Below are 23,556 nucleotides of genomic sequence, written 5' to 3'. Positions count from 1 at the left end.
AAAAAATAGATAAATAAATAAAGGAGTTAGTGTACAATAAACCAGCCTTGATTATGGTAAGGTCTATTTACTGCTCATGTACATCCAGTAAGTTCTGCACTGGCAACATTGGTTCATTATAGTGGGTGTAACTGCACATATGTGTGAATGGTTATAATCAATGTTAGTGCTTATTTATTAGTTTTTGTTTATCAATAATTTATCATTTAACTTTTTATTACTTCAGAACCTTTTCCATCTTGGTGTAATTCTCATGTTTTCTTCATTCACCCCGTAGACATTGTGCAGTACTGACATAACATCATCGATGATGTTTGCGTATGTGTTTGCTATTCATGTGTACCTAATTGTGTTTAATATAGTAGTATTTGTATATCTTTCAGCAGCCTATAGAGTTTCATCCTGCTTAAGCCTAGGTATTTATAGACTTTATACTAAGACGTTGCTTCATTCAAATTGATTTCATAATTTCTTCTCTTTGCAGCCCTTATAAACAACTTTTAAAATGTTTTCTTTACATTTTTCAATTTGTATATTCTAACAAAATACTTTTCATTATTTGAAAATTTTACTGTGCCCAAGATTCTAAGCTTATAAAGTTCATAAATTAAAATAATTGACTATTTTATTTTATTATATTTTATTTGTTTATTTGAGATAAAAAGAGGAAAAGAGAAAGACAGAGAGAGAGAGAGAATGGGTATGTCACAGCCTCCAGCCACTGCAAAGGGACTTCAGATCCATGCACCACCTTGTGTACCTGGCCTTGCGTGGGTCCTGGGGAATCAAACCTGGGTCCTTTGGCTTTGAGGCAAGCCCTTTAATTGCTAAGTCATCTCTCCAGCCCCATTTTTTTTTTTCATTTTTAAAAAATATTTATTGTCAGGGAAAGCAAAAGGATGGGTAGGCCTGGGGCAGTGAACTTCTGATGGATGCACCGCTTTGTGCATCTGGCTCGGCCTGGCCTCTGGGGAATCGATCCTATAGGCAGCAGGTTTTGTAAGCAAGTACCTTTACCTGCTGAGCCATCTTTCTAGCCCCAAAGACTGTAACTTAATGGACCAATTTTTAGTTGCTGAACCTTAGTGTTAAGAGAAATTATTTCAAATTTGGTAAAAGTAATTATGACTCAAGCATTTTCTTCAGTTCTGTGTATCTGATGGTTTAGGGTTCTAGGTCACAGAGAGCATGGTCGGTGCGGGTAATTCAGAAATGGCAACTTTCTTTTATGCTCAGAAAAAATAAATAGAGTGTTATTTCCATTTGACAGTGAAATGACATGAGCATATGGTATTTACAAAGACGAATTATTTATATTGCTGTTTTAAAGTCATATGCTTCAATTTTTGAATCACTGACTGTTGAAGCAAATCCCTTCTTCAGGGAACAGTATGAAACATTAAAAAAACTCCACAAAGTTAACAGCTTTTAGAATTGATGGCAAGTGTTTATTTGTTGTAAATATTGCTATTGTAGACCAAATTGTGATTGTCAACTTAAAGCACGTCTTCAGTGGTAACACAATTCTGGTAGTGTCAACTGTGAAATATTTGAGGAAATTTGATATTAATACACCATGCTTGCAGTGTATTAACATTGCATCCTCCCCATTTATTTCCAGGAACAATATGAACTGTATTGTGAAATGGGCTCCACATTTCAGCTCTGTAAGATCTGTGCAGAGAATGACAAGGACGTCAAGATTGAACCTTGTGGGCATTTGATGTGCACCTCTTGTCTTACTGCGTGGCAGGTACAGCCGGGGTTTCAACCGCAGTGAGAATGCTCCATACACCCCCTTTCACACCTCTCCTCTGCTCTTCTTTGCCTTAAAGTCTCAGGAAGTGATACAAGTGCTTTGTTTGAAATGGTGAGACATCTATTTGAAGTTTAGATAAGTTATTCTTTGCTGTGTTTTCTATGTTTTCATATATCCCTTAATTTTATGTTAGTTATAAGTATCTCTGCTCTACACCATTAATTTATTAATTTCAGATGACACAGAGACCAGTTGAGCGCATTCTGTCAGTAAGCTTGTGCTTGTGGTCAGATTCTGAAAAAACAGTGAACTAGAGTAGAAAAGTCTTTCAACCAAATCTCTTTTCTCCTTAGATGCCTTTCCTGTCTCACATGGTCTGTAGTTGCTTTAGGAATAAAATAGGTGAATCAGAGAAAAATATCTTGAGCATGGTTTTTAGTGAAATAAGTAATACTTCAAATTTTCCGATGCTAAATTTAAGTTACACAACTTTCTGTAGGCAGGTGTTCAGTGAGTGCAGATTGACTGATGTGTTGTAATAAGGTGTAGCATGAAGTGGTTTTCCACAAGGACGATTTTGTAGTGCTCTATCTGAACTGAAAGTTTGGGATTCAGAATGGTGGATAGATAGAATTCCTATGTTGATTATTTGGCAGATTTCAAGAATATTTGATCAAGCTCCTTGGAAATTGCAGTTTAACCTGACTGTGGCAAAGCTAATGATATGCTGGTAGAATTTAGAAAGCAAATAATTAAATGGGTAAACCACTTTCCTGTCTCTGCTTGATCCCCTCCCCCCCGCACCTGTCCTGTGACTGAGGCTGGGCCGAGAGGTTCTTGGCTAGGTGGAGTAGCATCAGAGCGCAGGGGTGCCCATCGACATCACTGGGTATGAAACATGATTTCCACAGTCTTTACAAAAGACCCCCTTTCCTTGGAGCAACTGTAAAATGTGCAAGAAAAAAGAGAATGATCTAGAAAAACATCTGCATGTAGTTTAGGTCTCAGAAGCGTTTTTGACATCAGACATCTTTGTTTCCTCAGCATCCCTCCTCCGGCTTCCATTCACATGCACTGGCTTTACATTTTACCTTCCATGTTCTTGTTATCTCGGCCCCGATTTCCTTCCTGCTCTTTATTTTGTTGATGGAGTTAACAAGAATCATTCTGTAAAGAGCAATCTCGTTTTAAATACAACTTCCACTATATTTCAACATGCAGGAGACAAAGTGGTCTGTGTTCAAGTGTGTTTTTAGTTTCCTGACAGCAAGCATCTCTCACTCAGTGGCTGGCTGGGAGGGCCTCAGGCCCGCGTCACCTGATCCTTAGTCAGAACTCCAGGATGAGGGTGAACCCAAGCAGAGGCCACATGGCAGTGGCCCTTCCTGGATGGACCCAGGCCTTCGCCTGCTAACACGGTTCTCCCAGGTGCAAAGAAAATTCAAGCTGGCGTTTTTTTGCTAACAAAATGCATACATTTAGGCCTGCACACACTCCCTGAACACCATGTCTCTGTACAGGACATGCGGGTTTCAGCTGGCTGTATCTGTCCTTCAGTCCTGGAGAGTGCATGTGTAGACTTCTTACCTCTAACAGAAATTCACAGGCTTACCCCAGGGCTGCCCCTACTGCTTAGAGGGTTAGTGGGTTAAACTATGTAAGTTATTCGTTTGGCAGAATCACTGAATTAGTGAAAATATTTAAAGTATTATACAAAGTAGTGTTTAGCCCAGGGAGAGTTAGAGTATGGTTGAATGGAAAACAAGAAAGCTTGTTTATTCTATGTACTTATGCAACACAAGGGATCGTGTTCCACTTCTGAGCCTGTGCTGTATGTTTCATATGTGAATTTTGTTAACAGTGTGTAAAAGGTCTCATGTAAAAGGCGTCAGATTACTTTCCATTTCTTCCTGCTATATTATTGATACGTTGTCCTTTAAGTCTCCTCCGGGTCCTTGAAGTATGTTAGTTTGCCGTCTCTGAATGGTCCAGTTCCTTTACTAGTTGCACATCACTCCTAGATTACTTTCATGATTTTTGTATTAATGTTGCAATCTTATATGTATGTATGCTCAGTTGTATTTGTAAATTTCTAACATTTCTATTTCTCTTTCTATGCCAAAGTCCTTTTTGGCTTTCCTTTTAGAAATGGAAGGAATATATAAGTTACCAAACCATTAAAAATAAAGGTAGGATAAACATTTTAACAGAAGCAATATGATATAATAGTAACAAAATAGTTTAATAAGTAAATTTGTAAGAAAAAATAAATTTTGAAGTATTCAGGAGTTTTAAATAACAAGTCATATTAAGCCTCACTTAGGCCACTAGTGCATGATGTTATGCTAATTTTATCATTTATGTGATTAATTAAAGTATGTAAAATTTTTATCTTTTTTTTTGAGAGTGAGTGAAAGAGAGAGAGAGAGGAGAGAATTGGCACACCAGGGCCCCCAGCCACTGCAGTTGAACTCCAGCAGTGTGTGCCACCTGTTGGGCATGTGCGACCTTGTTCTTGCATCACCTTGTGTGTCTGGCTTACATGGGACCTGGAAAGGTGAACGTGGCACTTAGGTTTAACAGGCAAGCACGTTAACCAGTAAGCAATCTCTCTAGCCCCATAAAAGTTTTGTTTTTGGTATTAAATTTGATGGCTCCCCACAACATAACTGTTCCGATAAATCTCTAGACAATTTGTATATGCTAAGATCCTCCCTGAGTATAATGTAAATGCTTACATGTAGATCCGTTAGTCTTCTAGAATGTGGGTTGTTGTACTGATTTGACATCTTTTTCTGTAATGTAATAGGTACATGGTGGTGATTAGTAAAAGGAATCCACAGAGTATAAGATCATAATAAATGAAAATACAATGTTTTTAAAATACTTATTTATTTGCAAGCAAAGAGAGAGAGAGAGTAGAATGAGAAATCCAGAACCTCCAGCTTCTGCAAACAAATGTTAGATGCATGTGCCACTTTGTGCTTCTGGCTTTATGTGAGTTGTTAGACATGGCAGGTAAGTGTCTTAACCACCGAGTCATCTCTCCAGTCTGTGAAAAGACAGCCTTCTAGATCAGTTTTGAAAATTCTTGTTATGTCTATCCAGTTTTCTCCTGATTCTGTGACCTTTCAGAGACCTCTGTCTCTGTGTTACTTCTGTTGTCTCAGTGCTACTGATACAGGCAAGCAGTGAAAATGAGCTTCAATTTGTTGCTATTTTTACATTAATCCTGATCCCAGCTTTCCTTTTCCCTACATGAATGTGGTCCATGTATTTCAGTGGGATCTTGTTGGGAATCTTCATCTTTTGAACATTTCTATTTGAATGACCTAGCTTCTCCATATCTATGGACAACTTTTGCATACTGTGGCTTCTGTCAGCCAGCAAGTCTGTTTGGAAAGGCTTTTGTCATTGCCTAGATCAAAGCACTTTGTGGTCACTTCAACATGTAACTGAAAAATGTCCTCAAAGTAAAATCCTTATAAAGTTGATCCAGTTAAAAAAAAAAAAATGAGAGTTGAAAAATATCAGACATTCAAAGAACTGTGTCCATGTAGCCTGAGCAGAAGTTCAGTGGGCCTAGTCTAATTCATTGTCTCATGTGAATGTTAGCACCGCAGGTCTGGAGCATTCTTCCTTGGGTCTACATACAAACGTGCAGATGTAGTGGCAAATGTTCTCAATGCTTGGGCTCTGGAATCGAGGACATGCAGTCACATTTGTCTCTCCTTTTTGACTCTCCCTTTATTCAAAAAAATGGCTAGTGTACAGTCTATATTTTCTAGCTTTAAAATCAGTGGTTTTGTTTGATGTGATTGTAATTTCATCAGAGAAAAAGTAAAACAGTTAAATGCCGTGCATACACTATGACAGAAACATTGATGGATGTGCTTCTGTTTTTCCACATGTCAGAATGTGTTGAATAGTAATGAGTTTGTAAGGTACAGTGGTTTCATTGGCAGCAAGCTGCCAGCTACTCCCTCTTCCTTGATAGCTTTTCCTGATTTATTCTGTTCTTAGTTACCAGTGTTAACTCTCAAATCTTACTTTGTACATCACAATGTCAGTATATTTCTCTATATCCATAAACAGGTTGCAGAATGATTACAAAAGTTTAAACAGGCACTTTAGAAAAGCTTGAGAAGCCAGAGCCAGAAAGTTGATAGAAATACAAGTCTCTGCACTGATAAGATCACAGACCCAACCAGGCTGCGGAAGAGACCGCAGAGGCCGCTGCCTGTGTGGGTTCCTGGCCTTGGAGTCAGGCTGCAGGGTCAGAGCTGAGCTGCGGTGCAAGGTGAGGGGACGTGGAAGGCAAGACCTCATGCTGATGCATGGACGCTCTGGTGGACAGCAGGTCCAGATGGATGAAGAGGTAGACTGGCAGGTGGCAGTTGAGTTTTTCACCTCAACATGGGGAGCAAAGTGACCTGAACGTCTGGGGACAGTCAGAAGTTCTCTACGTGCAAGTCCTTGAGGCACATATTTAGTGGTCAGATGAGTAGCCGTCAGTGTTAGCCTTTCACTTCGTGTAGCAATCCAGGTAAGGCAGCTATATTCTTTCCTTAAGCCCAGTTTTCCTGAGGTGATTTTAGTATGTCCATGCACTCTACAGTGCCTGTTCACCCCAATAAATTCTTGTGGCAGCACTCACTCTGCCCTTAGGAATGTCGTTTGTCATTGTGTGCCACATAGGTTGTAGCAGAAGGGGCCGTCCGCTCGTCCGTCCTGTGGAAGAGTGAAAAGCCGCTTCTGAGAGGCCTCGGTTTACGTGTAGTAGCTCAGAGCAAGGTTTACGTGAAGTAGCTCAGAGCAAGGTTTACGTGAAGTAGCTCAGAGCAAGGTTTACTTGAAGTAGCTCAGAGCAAGGTTTACGTGAAGTAGCTCAGAGCAAGGTTTACGTGAAGTAGCTCAGAGCAAGGTTTACGTGAAGTAGCTCAGAGCAAGGTTTACGTGAAGTAGCTCAGAGCAAGGTTTACTTGAAGTAGCTCAGAGCAAGGTTTACGTGAAGTAGCTCAGAGCAAGGTTTACGTGTAGTAGCTAAGAGCAAGGCACGGCCTGATCACAATGTTAAGCTCAGGAAGAAAATGCCCCCCAGTAAGAGCGGGCCGTTTTCCTTGCCAGACCTGGTTTGCACAAGTAAACCTGGCATTTCAAGATCTCAGATCCATTCACTTATTTATTGTTTCAGGAAGTACTCCTTGATTTTTCCATGTGTCTCAGTGTTTGCATTCACCTCTGGGAGCTCAGAAGAACGTTCAGACATTGTCCCTACCCTGAAGAAGTTAAAATTAAGTCAGGAAGTTTTGTGGAGGCAGGGAGTACGAGTAACTACTTTACATGAGTGTCTAGATGCCCTTCCGGGTAAGTGATGGGTGTTCCTCCGTCTTTGTTACTGTGCACTCGTTCTCGTTGGGCATGCTGATGTGAAAATAATTTTAGAGGACACATGCCTGCCAAGAAGCTCTGATAAATTAATCAGGATCCAATAGAAAGTATTAAACCTTGACCGTGAAACATAATGTGCTCAAAAATGTGCACACTTTTAGCAAGTCATTCTTCACCCACGTTGCCTTTTCGCTTGATGTCCTACTTTGGTTTAATTGGAATTCATTAGAGACTTAAATTGTGTGTAATTAACAGAAAACCTGAGAAAGGCCCCGTGGCAGTGTGCTGCGGGCTGCTGGTGGTCATCTTTATTTGCTGTCATAATGGCCCATTAGTCAGGCCCCAAAGACGTGTCAGATGCTCTTCTCTCTTCCTGAAACATCTGCGTTACTTAGTAAATTGAATAACCATGCCAGAGTTTGCATAGAATACTAAATAAGTCCAGTCATCACCTTGCAGAGGAAATTTTTGAAGCAGCAGTGCACTGGGCGCATCTTTTCTACTCTACCCTGGTTAGTAAAGCTTGCAGTTTTCATTGGCTTCCACTTGGTCATAGAATATCACAACTGTGTCTGCCAGTCTGAGTGTCTCCACACCTGCCCTGTGGAGCACCATCCAATGAGTCGCCCTAGAAGGCAGAAAGTAAGGAAGTGCTTCAGTGCTTCTGAGCTGGAAAGCATGACTCCATACCGAGTTCAACTCTTCTGTCGAAGATAAAAATGAGTATGTTCTTCAGTGTTTTGAATTGCTGTTAGAAGTTAATCTTCCTATGAATACTTTTCCTGTGTATTTATTCAGGTAGTTTTTTTTTTAATATTATTTATTTATTTTAGAGAGTGAGAGGAAGAATAGGTGCGCCTGGTCTTTAGCTGCTGCAGATGAACTCCAGATGTGTGAACCCCCTGTGCATCTGGATTATATGGGTCCTGGGGGACAGAATTTCGGTCCTTCGGCTTTGCAGGCAAGTGCCTTAACTGCTAAGCCATTGCTCCAGTCCCTATTCAGGTAGTTTTAAAGGAATAATGTAGGAACATCCAAAGTGATAATTTACAAAAGTGGTGAATGAAAGTCTGAGTTCTGATTTCAATAGTATATATGATTAAAGACATTTATTGGCACTCCACCTTACCAGTTCATTGGGAAAATAGGATATTTGTCTCAGAGAGGTGACCAACAATTAATGATCACTGTTGTGACCTTTTTTTACTTCATTTCTTCAAATGTCTGCCTTCATTGAAATTTTGTAACTTCGATACCACAAATAAGAAACAAATATTTGCCTTAAGAATGTCTGAGGTCAGTACTGTTGTGTACGTGTGGCAGGATAACAGGCCATTTGAGGAGCAGCGCAGAATATCTCACTGAAGACGGGTGGTGTCACGTGGAGGCTCATAGGTGGGAAAGTCTCACTGAAGACGGGAGTGTCACGTGGAGACTCATAGGTGGGAAAGTCTCACTGAAGATGGGTGGTGTCACGTGGAGGCTCATAGGTGGGAAAGTCTCACTGAAGATGGGTGGTGTCACGTGGAGGCTCATAGGTGGGAAAGTCTCACTGAAGACGGGTGGTGTCACGTGGAGGCTCATAGGTGGGAAAGGCTCACTGAAGATGGGTGGTGTCACGTGGAGGCTCATAGGTGGGAAAGTCTCAGTGAAGACGGGTGGTGTCACGTGGAGGCTCATAGGTGGGAAAGTCTCACTGAAGACGGGTGGTGTCACGTGGAGGCTCATAGGTGGGAAAGTCTCACTGAAGACGGTGGTGTCACGTGGAGACTCAGGTGGGAAAGTCTCACTGAAGACGGGTGGTGTCACGTGGAGGCTCATAGGTGGGAAAGTCTCACTGAAGATGGGTGGTGTCACGTGGAGGCTCATAGGTGGGAAAGGCTCACTGAAGATGGGTGGTGTCACGTGGAGGCTCATAGGTGGGAAAGTCTCACTGAAGACGGGTGGTGTCACGTGGAGGCTCATAGGCGGGTCAGTCTCGCTGAAGACGGGTAGTGTCGCGTAGAGGCTCATAAAACTCTCCTCTCCACTTGGTGCACATTTGAAATTTCCATAATAATGTTTCAGTCTATTTAAGAATGAAATATCCATTTAGGTTTTTTGAGTATTGCTTTTCCTACAATCTTTATGCATTCAAAACATGGAAAAATGAACTCTGACTGCTTACACAAAAGAATGGGATTTCTAAAGTGCCCAATATCATGTAGTTGTATAAGAAAATCCTACTACAGACACATCTGAACTTTTACATTAAGGGAATTTTGCCTAGATGATAACAAGAAATTTGCCCTATATATTGAACAGTCTCTTAAATTTAATGTTCTTTTTATAAAATGGTAAGAGGAAAGTTTAAATTTCCCTAATTATTTCATTTATGTTAAAAAATATTTCAAAATTAGATTACCCAAAACAGAATTAACTGTTAGTTTTAGCATATGTGAAATTATGGCTCAAATAAAATTCAGGGTTATGTGACTAAAGCCCACTAGGCCTGAACATGACGGTATGCCTGTATGCTTTTTTATTAATAGTCCCTTAGTTCAAGGATTTGTCATTCCAAGTTTGGTTTTCAAATGATGTCAAAGCAGATAAGGAAATATTGCAATTTTTTTTTCATTAGGCCATCCATAGACTATGGAGCTTTCATTCACAGTTTTCGTTGCAAAGGTTGTCTTCAGTGAACACACAGAAGAGACTAAAAGTAACTACAAGTCCTAGGATCTGTCACACAGTAGACATCTGGTAGTGGTGGGTGGAGGAAAGGGACCTTCTATGTCTGCTGCCCACAGTGTGAGAAGGCAGGGAGCTCAGCTTCCCAGTAAGTCCGGGAGCACTGTCCTGAGTTCAGGACAGCAGAGTTTCTGTGTCCTTGTCTAACCTCTAACATGATGGCACTTTATCCTGTTTGTCCCTAAAATGGAAAACTTTTTTGGTTATTTACTTTTTAAAATACACTACTAAATTGAGGGCATAATGTAAAAACAAGGTAGTTAATGTTGTAAGTGACCATTCAAATGAATGCAGGCTAAGAAAACTGTCTCACCCTCTTTATTACCAGTAGTGAATTCCTAATGCGGTTAGTGTAGAGAACTGAATTTAGAAGACTGAACTGAACAAAGGTTTGCGGACTCAAGCCTTTTGTCCTAGAACTCTGTAGGCTTAGGTAGGAGGATCCTTGTGAGTTTGAGACCAGCCTGGGACTACAGAGTGAGTCCTTGGTCAGCTTAGGCTATAATGAGACCTTGCCTTGATAAAATAAACAAATAAATAAAATAATAAATTTTGATCTGGAGAGATCACTTAGCAGTTAAGGTACTTGCCTGCAAAGCCTGACAACCCAGCTTCAACTCCCTAGTACCCACGTAAAGCCAGATGCATAAAGTGCCTTCTGATCACAGGGATCTGGAGTTTGTTTGTAGTGACTGAAGGACCGGGCACATAAATTCTCTCTCTCTCTCTCTCTCTCTCTCTCTCTCTCTCTCTCTCTCTCTCTTTCTCTCTGTTTGCAAATAAATAAGTAAAATATTTATTAAAAAAAAAAATAAAAAGACTGAACAAAACCACTAATAATAACCAACAAAAATTTAAAGTTCACAAGATTTGAACAAACTCAATATGGGGGCAAAATTTAATATTTTACCATGTTATATTCCAAACGAACTTCATTAAAAGGCAAGCTGTATGTTAGTCAGCTGTCTATCCATGGGACAGCATCCCTGCAATAAAGGCACTTGTTACAGTAAGAGGTTTTTATGTTTTCTTTTTTGTTCATGGTTTCAAAGGTTTCCAGCCATGATTGGTTGGATCTGTAATGAAACAGCTTGTGAGGGAGTGGGCTGAAGAGCAATGCTGCTCATGCCGGGCTGTCCAGAAAGTGAAGGGAGAGCGGAAGACTGGAAGGTGAAGAGTTCCCACGTCCATCTAGGGCCGCTTACGCTGACTCTGTCTGTGTTAGGCCGCCTCCCAGCGGCAGTGCCGTGGGCTGACGGGCTGCGGCAGCACGTGGACCTCTGGAAAGGGGCGTTTGAGAGCCAAACCCTCACAGTCCTTCAGCATTACTGCTTCTAGTCACTTAGTTCATTTTCCTATTAATTTCTTAGAAAACGAGACTTTAAAAGACCTAAGCAATTTGGACAGACAACGTTAGCCATGGTTAATATGTACAGGAACCTTTCCAAAGAATTTGATACAGGTTTTATAGTTGCTATTATTGTTCTACCTTTATGATTTTTCACCAACATATCCTATTTCTAGAATATGCAGTTAGCATTGTCATATTAAAGAGTTACTTTGTTCTGTAAACATTTAGGCAATGAATTGGACTCATTTCCCTGGCAAACTAAACTTCTGAAAGAAATTTTGCTTTTTGGTATAGTTAAATATTAAACCTTCATTATATTTTACTTTACCTCCTGTCTTACTCCAAATTATCTCTTCCAGATATCTCTTCCCTCATTCCCCATACATAGCCCCTATTAAAAGGTATATATTTTATTTATATATTTGAGAGAGAGAACAGGTGCATTGTGGCCTCCAGCCACTGCAGAGGAACTCCAGATACATGCACCACCTTGTGCATCTGCCTTATGTGGGTCCTGGGGAATTGAACTTTGGTCCTTAGGCTTTGCAGGCAAGTGCCTTAAGCAGTAAGCCATCTCTCTAGCTCCCACGGCCTCTTCTGTGTGTAGAACCTGGGTATTTCTGTGGACTGTTTTGAGCAAGAGCCAATACATTTGTGGTCTTTGTTTAGGAGTCGGATGGCCAGGGTTGCCCCTTCTGTCGTTGTGAGATAAAAGGGACGGAGCCCATCATCGTGGATCCCTTTGATCCTCGAGACGAAGGCCCGCGGGGCTGCAGCCTCTCCGATCCCTTCGGCCTGCCGGTGCTGGACTTGGAGGAAGACGACGACCGGGAGGAGTCCCTGGTGATGAGCCGGCTGGCAAATGTCCGGAAGGTAAGCAGTGCTGGGCCTTGTGTGGATGGTGCGGAGTCAGGCAAAGGCTAGTCACAATCAGAATAAGATGAACGTGTACGCAGTGTGGGTGAGCTCATCCAGTTGTTTGTCCGAGGTAGTTGCACTGGTTTTAAACATTGTGAGCTTGTGAGATGGTTCATGAAGCATTAAACAAAACCCAAGACTGGTATAAACCTCTGTGCAGAAAAACTCAGGAGAGAAACTAAATAAATTTAGGCATGGTAAGACTGAACTTGATGACAAACATCCTTTGCTGAGTCTAGATGTCTCGGACAAGTCTGTGTTCGTAGGAATGCTGTCCTCGCCTCCGCTCCGGGCCATAGTGCCTTCATCCGTGCATCACCATAATGTCATAATGTGGGCTGTGCCATCTCCATTGTTGATTCAGAACGTTGACCGCCTTAGTTCTGCTACATACTGTTCACAAGAGATAGTCAGCAAACCAGAGAAGGCAGAAATAGAGGAGTGGATGGGCTGTCAGATATGAGGCTACTGTCTGTATAGAAATACAAATAAATTTCAAATTATAATGGGAGGTTTTGTGCTGCAAAAACCAGCACCGGGAGTGATTGCTGTGTGAGGGTCTGCAGGTAGGGCACGCCTTCCCCTTGCAGTCGTGGAAGGTCAGTTACAGCACTGCTCACGAGAGTTCCGACGTGGCCCACAAAGCCTTTCCCTCCACCTGCAGAGCTTCCGCTACAGTCGCCAGGGTTTGGAAAGTAACATGAAAGCCGCCATCAGATCATTCGCTGTGTATCTGTTGCTGCGGTAGGAAAACAGTTGTCACAGACACAATTAGGCTTGTGTAAAGGCTGTGTCAAGTTTTGCTTTGAGTAAGCTTCCATCTGTCCTTTCTCCCAGCATTCTCTTAGCACCTTTTACGTCAGGCTGTTTCGTGTGAACACGTGTTAACGTCACCAACATTGCTATTCTCACATTGTACTTTGGACTGGGATTATTTTTGTTTTCCACACGATTAATTTTACCTAAGTTTTTCTTGTGTGTAGGAAAAGGCACTGCAGTTTTCTTCCTAAATGGTGTTCTTTCAGTGTTCGCGCGGGCTGGGGCTGAGGTTCGTTGGCTCAAGCCTCTCCAGGCTCTGTGCACCTTGCTGCCTGAGGAAAAGCACAAGCACTTGCACTAAATAGGCCACTTTGGGAACAGCTGCAGTCCTGGCCGTTTCTGCTAAGTGAAGGTGAGGCTGGGCCTTTCCTCAGTACTGTCCAACGGGGGAGGCAAGGCTGGTACCACACCGGGAGCAGAGTGCCCTGGTGGGCCTCCTTCCCGCCCAGCCGGCCGCGTGTGCTGTTTCTCGCAGGCAGCTGAGCGCCCGCCTGCAGGAGCTGAGAGCTCCACGTCAGCCCTCTGTCGTCTACTCCCCCGTGACGGACGCGCAGGCTGCCGTCCCACAAGTCACACCTGGGTGGCTCATGGCACGTGACAGCTTGCGTGGCAGTCGGTGTTGCACTTTCCAGTGGCAGTCACACATTTTAGAAAGATCATCTTACAGTTACTTGTTTTTAAGTGTGATGAATCATATTTTTATATCTACAGATCTGTCTGTAATCAATTAAGCAGATTATGGCCTCTACAGTATTTTGTCAACCTCTGGCCCTTAACTTTCAATAAAATCTAAATGTAATACATATTTAAGCATAAATTATTCCTTAATTGGAAAAATAATGCTACAAAATTATGTTTTCACTCATTGTTTGCACATGCAGCAATTATACTAAAGTGTTTATTTATTATATTTAAAGGACTACTAACTCTTAAGTCCGTGGACAGTACCCTGCGTCACTGGTTATGTACGCATAATAAGTACATAAAGTAAACTGATCAACACATACGCATGTGCTCATACAAACATGCACACACGATGTCTGTTACGTCTTCATCTTTTCATTCACATTCCAGTTTGAGGACTAAATATATATGCATACAGCATTGCATGCCAGAAAACTTTATCCACTTGAGTTATGGAGTGGGTACAGAACCCATGGTAATTTAAAAAATTTTTAAAACATCATCTTCTCAGAACTCAAGAGTAACTGTCAGTCAGTCAGTGTCCAGCAGAATGAGTACTTTTTTTCTGTCACTTCAGTCAGTCATCCTCCTCTTTTATGAGCTGATTGATTACTGTATTGTGCAATTGTTTCTGCCTGTCTTGAGCCTATTGCCATATTTGAATTAGATACGCTTCTGTCATAGCATACAGAACCCACCTGATTGTATGTCCCGTTACCACGGTGATAACCGTCAGCTTGAATGTCTCACGATTGGCAACTGCAGATTTAGGTTGCATGCCGAGGATTCTTTTAATAAGTTAGTGTGTTTACTTCTCACCTTCACAGCGAACAGATAGAACATACAAGTCCATGCAACACAGAGGTGGTTGCCTTCCTACGTATGTTATGATTTTAACTGAAGGTGATGTGGGCTCCCATCTGCATTGCCACCTAAATTCCTGAGCCGTCAGATTCCCATCATATGTGCAGCCGTCCAACGTGAGCCCTCTTGAGACAGTCCAGGAGTGATGGGCGAGAAGACCACAGCATTCTTTCTTCCGTCACTCAGTCAGCAGCAGAGGAAGATAACCTTTGCTTTTGTGTGATACAGGCATTGGCTTCATGTAGGAGAAAGATATATAAGGGGCTACCTAATGATTCATTAGCAGTTATCCTCATGAAACACACTGATCACCAAGTTAGTTGGTGTACACTCAGCTAGGAAATGAACCAATATTAATTCCTGTGTTCTAGACATTATATTCTCAACAAGCAGTTTAAAATATTAATAAATGACACTGGGAATATAGCCTGGTGGTAGAATATTTGCCTAGCATGTATGAAGCCCTGGCTGGGCCCCATCCATAGGACCACAATAAGAACTGAGGTAGATAGGTACATACGTACAGATATACAGATGTCATATGAACTTTCATAAATGGCTGACTGTATTTGCCCAGCATGTGTGAAGCCCTAGGGCCCATCCACAGGACCACACTAAGAACTCAGGTAGCTAGGTACATATGCACAGATTACATATGTCATATGAACTTTCATAAATGGCTGACTGTATTAGAATGAAACAAGTGTGGCCAGAAATCAGGACCACACTGCCTGTTAAAAATGTACATTATCTAATGATTCCTTTTCCTAATGTAAGTGTGGAAAATTTTACGTTAATATTTCTGATTCTCAGGAAAGGGTCTGTATGTCCAGATAGCAGAACTCTGTGGTAGTTTTAGAAGTGTGTTCCCTTTCTGTGTGTAATCCTGGTTGTTTAGCTGGAGGCCTCACTGGAGCCGCATTCTGCTGCCAAGTTTTCTTAAAGCTTTTCCCGCACAGCACTGGCACTTCACATACTTACCAAAAAGCGCCAGCTCACCAAGTGCAGTCTGTTGTTGGAGGTGTCTTGGAAAGCATGGTTGTCTGTTCCTCAAAGCTGATTTGCATATGCAGCATAGCGCAAGCACTCACATGCACTCTTGCCCTCACTCGGCTTTGAGTCCTCATCCTCAAACAGACTGTCAGCTCCTTGAAAACACATGCTGTCTCTTCTTACTGTCACTTAGAAACTGATGTAGTGCCTGACAGCACTGTAGACGCTTGAGCAAGGTTCTGCACGCTTTAAAATTTTTTTAATTGTTATTTAGTTATTTGAGGGAGACAGAGAGAGAAAGACGCAAAGAGAGAGAGAGAGAGAGAGAGAGAGAGAGAGAGAGAGAGAGAATGGGCTCGCCAGGGCCTCTAGCCACCGCAAACGAACTCCAGACTTATGCGCCCTCTTGTGCATCTGGCTAACATGGGTCCTGGGGAATCGAGCCTCGAACCAGTGTCCTTAGGCTTCACAGGCAAGCGCTTAACCACTAAGCCATCTCTCCAGCCCAAGGGCATTGTTTTAACTGTACTGTTGTGAAGCGCCCTGAGCCATCCGGCCTCAGTCACCACTCCAGTCGGGCTCTGATCTCTGTGTGCCGCATGTACCTCGCAGGGCCAACCGTAAATGACAGCGCGTGAACAGCCATTAATACAGTGCTAACACATGACAAGTATTAAGTACTAGTTGTTAACATTGTAATTATGTACCATGAGCTCAGACCGCTAAAATATTGAGTATTGCTGTACCTCTAAAAAATATCAAATTTTAAATATTTTATTTATTTATTTGAGAGAGAGAATGGGTCCACCAGGCCTATACTCACTGCAAATAAATTAACTGCAGACACATGCACCACTTGTGCATCTGGCTTTATGTGGGTACTGGAGAATCAAACCCTATCCTTAGGCTTTGCAGGCAAGCACCTTAACTACTGAGCCCTATCTCCGGCACCTAAATATAAATATTTTTGAGATGCCCACCATGTTGTGGGGTTGTTGTTGTTTGATATATTATTGCTATTTTTCATCTTACTTAGGAAAAAAAAAGACATGAATGATATTTTAGCAAGAACACGCTTTTATTGTTTTAGTATCTCATTATCTATATAATACTGAGCACATTAAAATAATTTCTGCTAAATCAAGATTCATGTGTGAAAGTCACAGACAAAAGCAAAATTGCCAACATTCCAGCTGAAATATTTTAATTATTAAACACTTCAGAAAAATGTTGTATCACTATTTTCTGTGGTATAAGTAAATTAAAATAATTAATTAAGATTTTTCTTTTTAAGTAGGGTAAATAACAACAGTGACCAAATAGTTATTACTTTTCCTCAAACCTGCCTCACCTGGCATTGTGGGTTCAGTAAGAGTTTCATATGATGATTGTTTTTTACCCATGACTGAAACACATTACTTTAATTCCAGAATGTTTTTATTCTGCACCCATTTTATGGAAATACTCCTGAATTACATGTCACCCCCACCCTCTCAGAGTTACCCGTGCAGCTGAGTGGACCACAGAGCACATGAAGCCCCTGCAGTCAACACAGTGTGCTGCAGGTCTTAAAACCAAATTGTATGGAGAGGGAGTGTCCACAGATTCAGTTAACATCACACATATAGTTATGTTAGTAGACAAAATTCATATAAATGGTCAATGGAAAATATGAAACTTTGAGGTTGTGGCAGCTAGTCATAGATCAGAGACCCCATCCTTCCCACTAGAGGCCCTTCAACGAGAATTGGTGTCATTTCAGCAGTGTTTACTACTTTATAGCCAGGAGCCCTTAGTGCTGTGACCACAGTGACACTGCTGGTAATGCTGTTGGCCACCTCCTGGTCACACTTCAAGGAAAAGCCACTGCTTAGTCTGTCAGTATTTCCCCACAGCTAAGTTTATAACCATTTTACTCCTCTTCGCTACTGCTAAGTTAAAATATCTAAACGTCCCCAGATGTTACACTGCAGAAGAGAGGCTGATCCAGCCTCACTGCACACAGACCAAGGAGGGGCACAAGGTGCCTGCGTGCTCCTCCGTGGGCAGAAGTGCAAACAAGTGATCAGCTCCGCGCAGAATACTTTTCTCTTGCCTTGAGTTTCTTCCTAAATTCTTAGAGATTAAGTCTTCTGGGAGCAAGACTGTGCAGAAAAAGAAAATGAGTGAATGGCTTTTACACTGTGTCTCTCAAATAACTTTGTTTTTTACCTAAAAGGAAGCAATGATAGATACTCCAAAATAGATGACGTAATACATTCCTCATAAACTGCAAAGTACGTATGAGTATTTGGGTGTGTGTAAACGTCCCTGTAGTGTAGGAAAGCAGAAGAACATTCTGGAAGTCTTTTCTCCATACACCTGAGTTTCTTATACTTACAGTTGATATGAGAAAGAAGGAATAGGGAAATAGTGGGAGTGAGGAAAGGTCTCAGAATGTTTCATTATCTGTGACCAAAAAAAAAAAAAAAAAAAAAATACCAGTGTTCTTCACTAACTTTCATGCATCTGAGTCCATCTCATCGACCTCATTATAGTACATGTGTCTACCTGCTTTAGATATGAAAATCCATTAAGTAAAAATCTTGCCAGATGGATTATAAAATTGACTTTGATTATCTCTGAGATTGTCAGAATTCTCATCTTTTTAGTAATTTGAAGGTTTTCTTCTGTCTTGATTTTATAATAAATTGACTGGGCTTGAAGTTTTCCTCTAAATGTTTTGTCATTTCCATAATAATAGACTATTAAAGCTCTTTTTGAGGTCATTCTTTGGAGGTGTGGATAAACTGAAGTGGGGAGGATAGAATGGGTCCCTGGTGACCAGCAGGAGTAGCTGAGCTGCATTGATGGCTTTCAGATGCTCTGCTTCTTGGGCCTTTTCTGTCAGGATTTTCTGTTAAAATCCCTTCTGCTAGGGACTCTGCATTTATCCTATGTGCTAACAACAACAACAACAACAACAAAAAAGGCAAATGTTTTCAGAATAGTGTATGTTTGTTTCCTTGAGGCAATGACTGAACAATTTTCAGTGAATATGTACACCAATTCTGATTCTGAAAGGAGCAGAAACGAAAATCATAATTTATCTGTAAATTCTGAGAATAAGTGCAATACTTGAGAAAAAGGGGGACAAATACTTAAAATCAAGACAAACCAATGATATTGTGCTAATCTGTATCTTGTAACTTAAAGGCCGGTCCATTCTGCCCAGTGCCGTTTTAAACACTGGGAATAACGCATGCAGAAGGTACACCCTGGCCTCGAGGATTCTTTAGTTAACTTTTCCACAGAAAAATCAAAATGCTGTACGATTTTTTCTTTACAAGTCAGAATATTCACGCTTAATGTCTTTTTGTCATACTGTTTTGTAACAACAGTAACTGGTTGACAGCAGCAGACATGTTCACAGCATGAGATGCCGGGACCTTCACATAGACACCTTTGAGAATCGGATTCAAGAAGCGTGCTCACTCATAGCTAAATTACTTAACATAATGCTCACCAAAAGACAGCATGTTAAAATTGCATGTTTACTTGTAGATGTGTTTAAAAATGTTTATGTTTGCCTGTAATTCCAAATCTTTCTATACTGAAGTTCTGCTTATTACACTGAGCAATAAAAAGTCAAACAGAAAAATGCAAAGGCACGTGCAAATGAGCACCAGACCAGGATGGTACTACTTATGGAGAATAATGGAACATAACTCTGAACTTAAGAACTCTGAAACTATTGTTTATGTATTTAAGATAGTAGACCAGAAAATCAAAACTGTCACGAATGGGGCTGGGGAGATGGCTCAGTGGTGAAAGGTAACGGCTTACAAAGCCTGCTGGCCTGGATTCAATTCTGGAGCCAGACGGCTGTTGATTTTCAGTGGTAAGCAACTCCAGGGTGCTCCCCTCACGCACACTTGCAAATGGTCATTTGTTTATTTATTTGGGAGAGGGAAGGAGGCAAACAGAGAGAGAGAAAGAGAGAGAGAATGGGCGTGACAGGGCTTCTAGCCATTGCAAATGAACTCCAGGTGCATGTGCCACCTTGTGCATCTGGCTTATGTAGGTTCTGGGGTATTGAACAAAGTTCCTTTGGCTTTGCAGGCAAGCGCCTTAACCGCCTGCAGATGATTTTTTAATTAAAAAAAGTCATGAAAAAGCCAAATAATCCAAGAAACATTTGTATTTATATTTTAATGAGTTACAATACTTCTAATGTAATTATTTGATGTGATTTTGCTAATGTTGTTTTCTTAAGGTCTGAAGGTGAAAAGATTGTCAAGGACAATATGAAAGATAACATGATAGGGTATGTTTACTTAGGGACTTCCCTGGAGAAATCCTGGGCAGTGAAGATAAACTAGCGATTGGTGGGACTCACAGACCACACCATGTCCCTGCTTCACCATAGTGTACTTCCTAACTGTGACATGCAAATAAAAACTCAGTGTTTTATAATAGCTTTTATTGTGTAGTATAATATTACTAACCAGCAATCCCCAAGACATGGATCAACCCTATTATTTTATCTACTGGCAACATACTAACAGGTGGTCATTTTTCCATGACTATATAACATTTTAATATTTAAGCAAAAACCTTATTATTATGATATGAAAACCATGCATTTGAAATCAAGCAATGCATTTATTTATGTGGTTATTTTTAAATGTGTTGTTTATAATCAGTTCACATTCTCAGCTTCCTAATCTGGCAGAACTAAAAATTCACACTCAATCCATAGTATCCTTACCAACAAAATACTATTTGTCATGATTCAGAATTTAAATAAATGTTTTTCTCCTCTTCTATAACTTAGGTGTTAAATGTGTCCTTTTATACAGAATGAAAATGGCAGTGATTAATAGGAATCCTGGGCAAAGATGTGAGTCATGGTAAATTACCCCTTCCCGGTATTGGGATGAAGTTGGTGGGGTCTGCTTGGTGGCTGGCACTGGCTGGCTTCCCCAGCTCTTCGCACTGTCCATCTATCGGAAGTAGAGGACAATAACTGTCCTGAGTGACTTCAGTTTAGGAACTGGAGCTGAGGAGGAGGAAACCCGAGAGGACCGAGGGAAGGGCCGGGGATAAGTCACCTTAGCAGATGCATGACTTGGTAGGTTAAAGCTCACTTTGTGAAGTCCACTTCTAGAGAAGTGGTTGGGTCTAGTTGACCTTGGTGCTGGGGAGCAGTCTCAGGACACTGGACATAATAGGTGAGTATCTACCCCAACCTGCATCCCTGGTCGTAGAGCTGTGTGTGTTACATGGTGTCTTCCCGTGTTCTAGACATCCCATTGTTCAAAATTCTCGAAAGGATAACATTCTAAGGAGACAGTGTTATAGTTTGAAGGAACCATTTCCACTTTTGTTTCCTGTTAAGTTTTCAGACAGAAGAAAGGGGCAAGCTTTTTTATTTTATTTAAAGTGAGCTTTCTTTCTTCCCTTAGACTCTCAAATAGGAAAGAGGAGAAATTTATTATGTTTTGGTTGGCAGTGTCATTGAAAATAATCCTTCATAAAAATGCATATTATTATTTATAAATTTTCACATTAAATTCTACCAATAATGGAAATTAATGCATTTTTTTACCCTGATGACAGGGTTTCTGCAGAGACTAATTCATTAACATCAAGTAGACATTGTTACATTTTTCTATTCTTACATGAGAATTTTGCTGCAAATTAGAACTCTAGAAAATGAATTAATTTTGGTGTCCATGTAACCAATAAGGCTGAAGCATTTTTATTGCATCATATCGTGTATCCCTCCTAACTGTGCCAGCCTCAGGCATTGTGGTAGCTAGCTGGTGCTTCCAGACAGTAACCCCCGTTCAGAACGTGGTGGCGGATGAGGCAGGTGAGGCTCCTCCCAGGTATACTCACACCAGTACAGAGAGGGCCTCGCCAGGAAGTCCCTGAACGGTTATTTCTCTGCACACATTGCATCCAGTGTCTGGTTTGAAGGTTTTCCATTATATCCATTCAGTATCTGACAAGCTCTGCACCCATTTCAGAACAAATCCATCCCATTAGCAACATATGCTGAGACTGTGGTAACTGCTTAAATATTAGTTGTTCATCTAATCTAAAGTGAGAGTTAAGTTCTACATAGTGAGGTCTTGTTGGTTCTGTCAAGATTCAATGTCTTGGCTCCAGAAATGAGAGAATTGGGAAAATATATGCAGAAGTGCTTGAAGGAGCATAGGGCTTTGCAGAAAAATGTCTCTTCAAATAAATGCATGGAATACATGCATTTCTATACCTATATACATACATGCACCCATATATCTATGTGTGTGTGTATCTGTCTATCATCTACTATCAATCTATTTGGACTGTATAAATAGCTTGATATATAGTTTATTGTAAAATATATTAGCCAGCTCAATAAAGGAAACTATGCAGTGTGGATACATATTCCATTTGGAAAAAAGAAATTTGGAGATACATAAAGTTTTAAAAAACATTTCAAGACTTGATGACCCAGAAGAATCGGTATCACTGCCTTGTGCCATTCTATGTCCTCATATATTATTTTTTATTTTAACATACTTATTTGAGAGAGAGAGGGAGGGAGGGAGAGAATGGGCGCTCCAGGGCCTCCAGCCGTTGCAAACGAACTCCAGGTGCATGCACCACCTTGTGCACCTGGCTGACGTGGGACCCAGGGCATCAAAGTTGAGTCCTTTGGCTTGTAGGCAAGTGCCATTCTTGTTCTTTTTTTTTCTTGGCCTTTTCTGCAATATGCAGGAAAAACTTACCTCCCTGTGGTCTCTGCCTTTGAGGGACAGGTATGCCATTAGGTGTAGCAGGGAAGAACCCTTCCCTGCGCTGCGCCTCCCTGAGAGTGCCGCACGCTCCCACGTGGAACCGGGCGCGCACAGCAGCACCTTCTGCTCTTCTCTTCCAGTGCACTGACAGGCAGAACTCACCGGCCACCTCTCCAGGGTCCTCCCCGCTCGTCCAGAGAAGAAAACCCCAGGCAGACCCTCTGCAGATCCCCCACCTCAGCCTGCCGCCTGTGCCTCCGCGCCTGGATCTGATTCACAAAGGCACGGGCCGCTCTCCCGCCAGCAGCCCCACGGGCTCGCCAAAGGTACTTTCTCCCTTCAGAAGTGGACGGCGCTGCTTGGCTCCTTTGCAGAGCTGCCACTGCTGTTTCCTGTGCTTGTAGTTGTGCAGAACTTTGATGAGCTACTTCGTTTCTGCTAATCTCACTCTCGTAGGCTTTATTCTGTACAAGGGACATAACTGTTCTGTAAGCACGTCTGCAGCCTCCTAGTGTGCTGAAGTAAACAGCAGCGTAAGTATAGCATTCTCTAAAATGAATTTAAAAGGTCATTATATGCATTAAAATAATTTACATGCCATTATCAAATGGTATTTTACACTCATTTTCATAATGTCATGACAAGAAAAATGTGATGGGAGTGTATTTGCATAAGGGCTTAAAGTGTAATGAGTTATCACCATGTTTCAAGGTGACTCAGAAGAGAGTCATCTGTACTCTTTCTTTACCCTAGGCGAATTAACTACAACAAATTACAGTATTTGCAAAGTAATTACATTACTGCTTAATATTAAAAGCATAATTCTAACTATGTAAATTTAAACTTGCAGTTTATTTTAGTTTTATATGAATTCTTCCTTTTAAATTTTATACTAAGGACATATTTTTCTATATTAAATGTAAGGTTATAGCAATTAAATTCCATTTGCTAAATATACTTAAGTGTAAAACAGTAAGTAAAATATTTTAATGGCGTTTATTTCTCTTCTATTATAGGTAACTTGGTTTTAATCTCAGGTTAATACCTACTAGTATCTAAATTAGGATTAGGTGAACAGGCCGTAGATTGGTTTGTCTCTTGTATCTCTAACACAGAAGCACATGTGGTTATGGGATGAAATGTGAAAATAAGGATTGAAAGCTGGGAGAGGCACAGATCTCTCCTAGAGGATGGACCGTCACATTCACATGTAAAACATGGACATTTATTTTATTTTTCACTTTCTAGTCACGTGATGGCAGCACCAAAGCAAAATT

The 23,556-nt window shown here is 41.1% G+C and overlaps 1 protein-coding gene across 4 annotated transcripts in view; it reads left to right on the top strand.

Annotated features, from left to right (window-relative positions):
* Positions 1-23,556, top strand: part of Cblb (Cbl proto-oncogene B) — a 167,267-nt gene that overhangs the window by 106,525 nt on the left and 37,186 nt on the right. For all 4 annotated transcript variants that reach the window (XM_045146999.1, XM_045146998.1, XM_045146997.1 and 1 more), the window contains exons 9-11: positions 1,622-1,753; positions 11,901-12,104; positions 22,420-22,605. In XM_045146999.1, coding sequence (XP_045002934.1) covers positions 1,622-1,753; positions 11,901-12,104; positions 22,420-22,605 — 522 coding nt within the window. The remainder of the gene's footprint in view (positions 1-1,621; positions 1,754-11,900; positions 12,105-22,419; positions 22,606-23,556) is intronic.

This window comes from Jaculus jaculus, chromosome 4 (assembly GCF_020740685.1).
Source record: "Jaculus jaculus isolate mJacJac1 chromosome 4, mJacJac1.mat.Y.cur, whole genome shotgun sequence".
NCBI classification, from domain to species: Eukaryota; Metazoa; Chordata; class Mammalia; order Rodentia; family Dipodidae; genus Jaculus; species Jaculus jaculus.
This window is presented reverse-complemented; position numbering and strand designations above follow the sequence as displayed.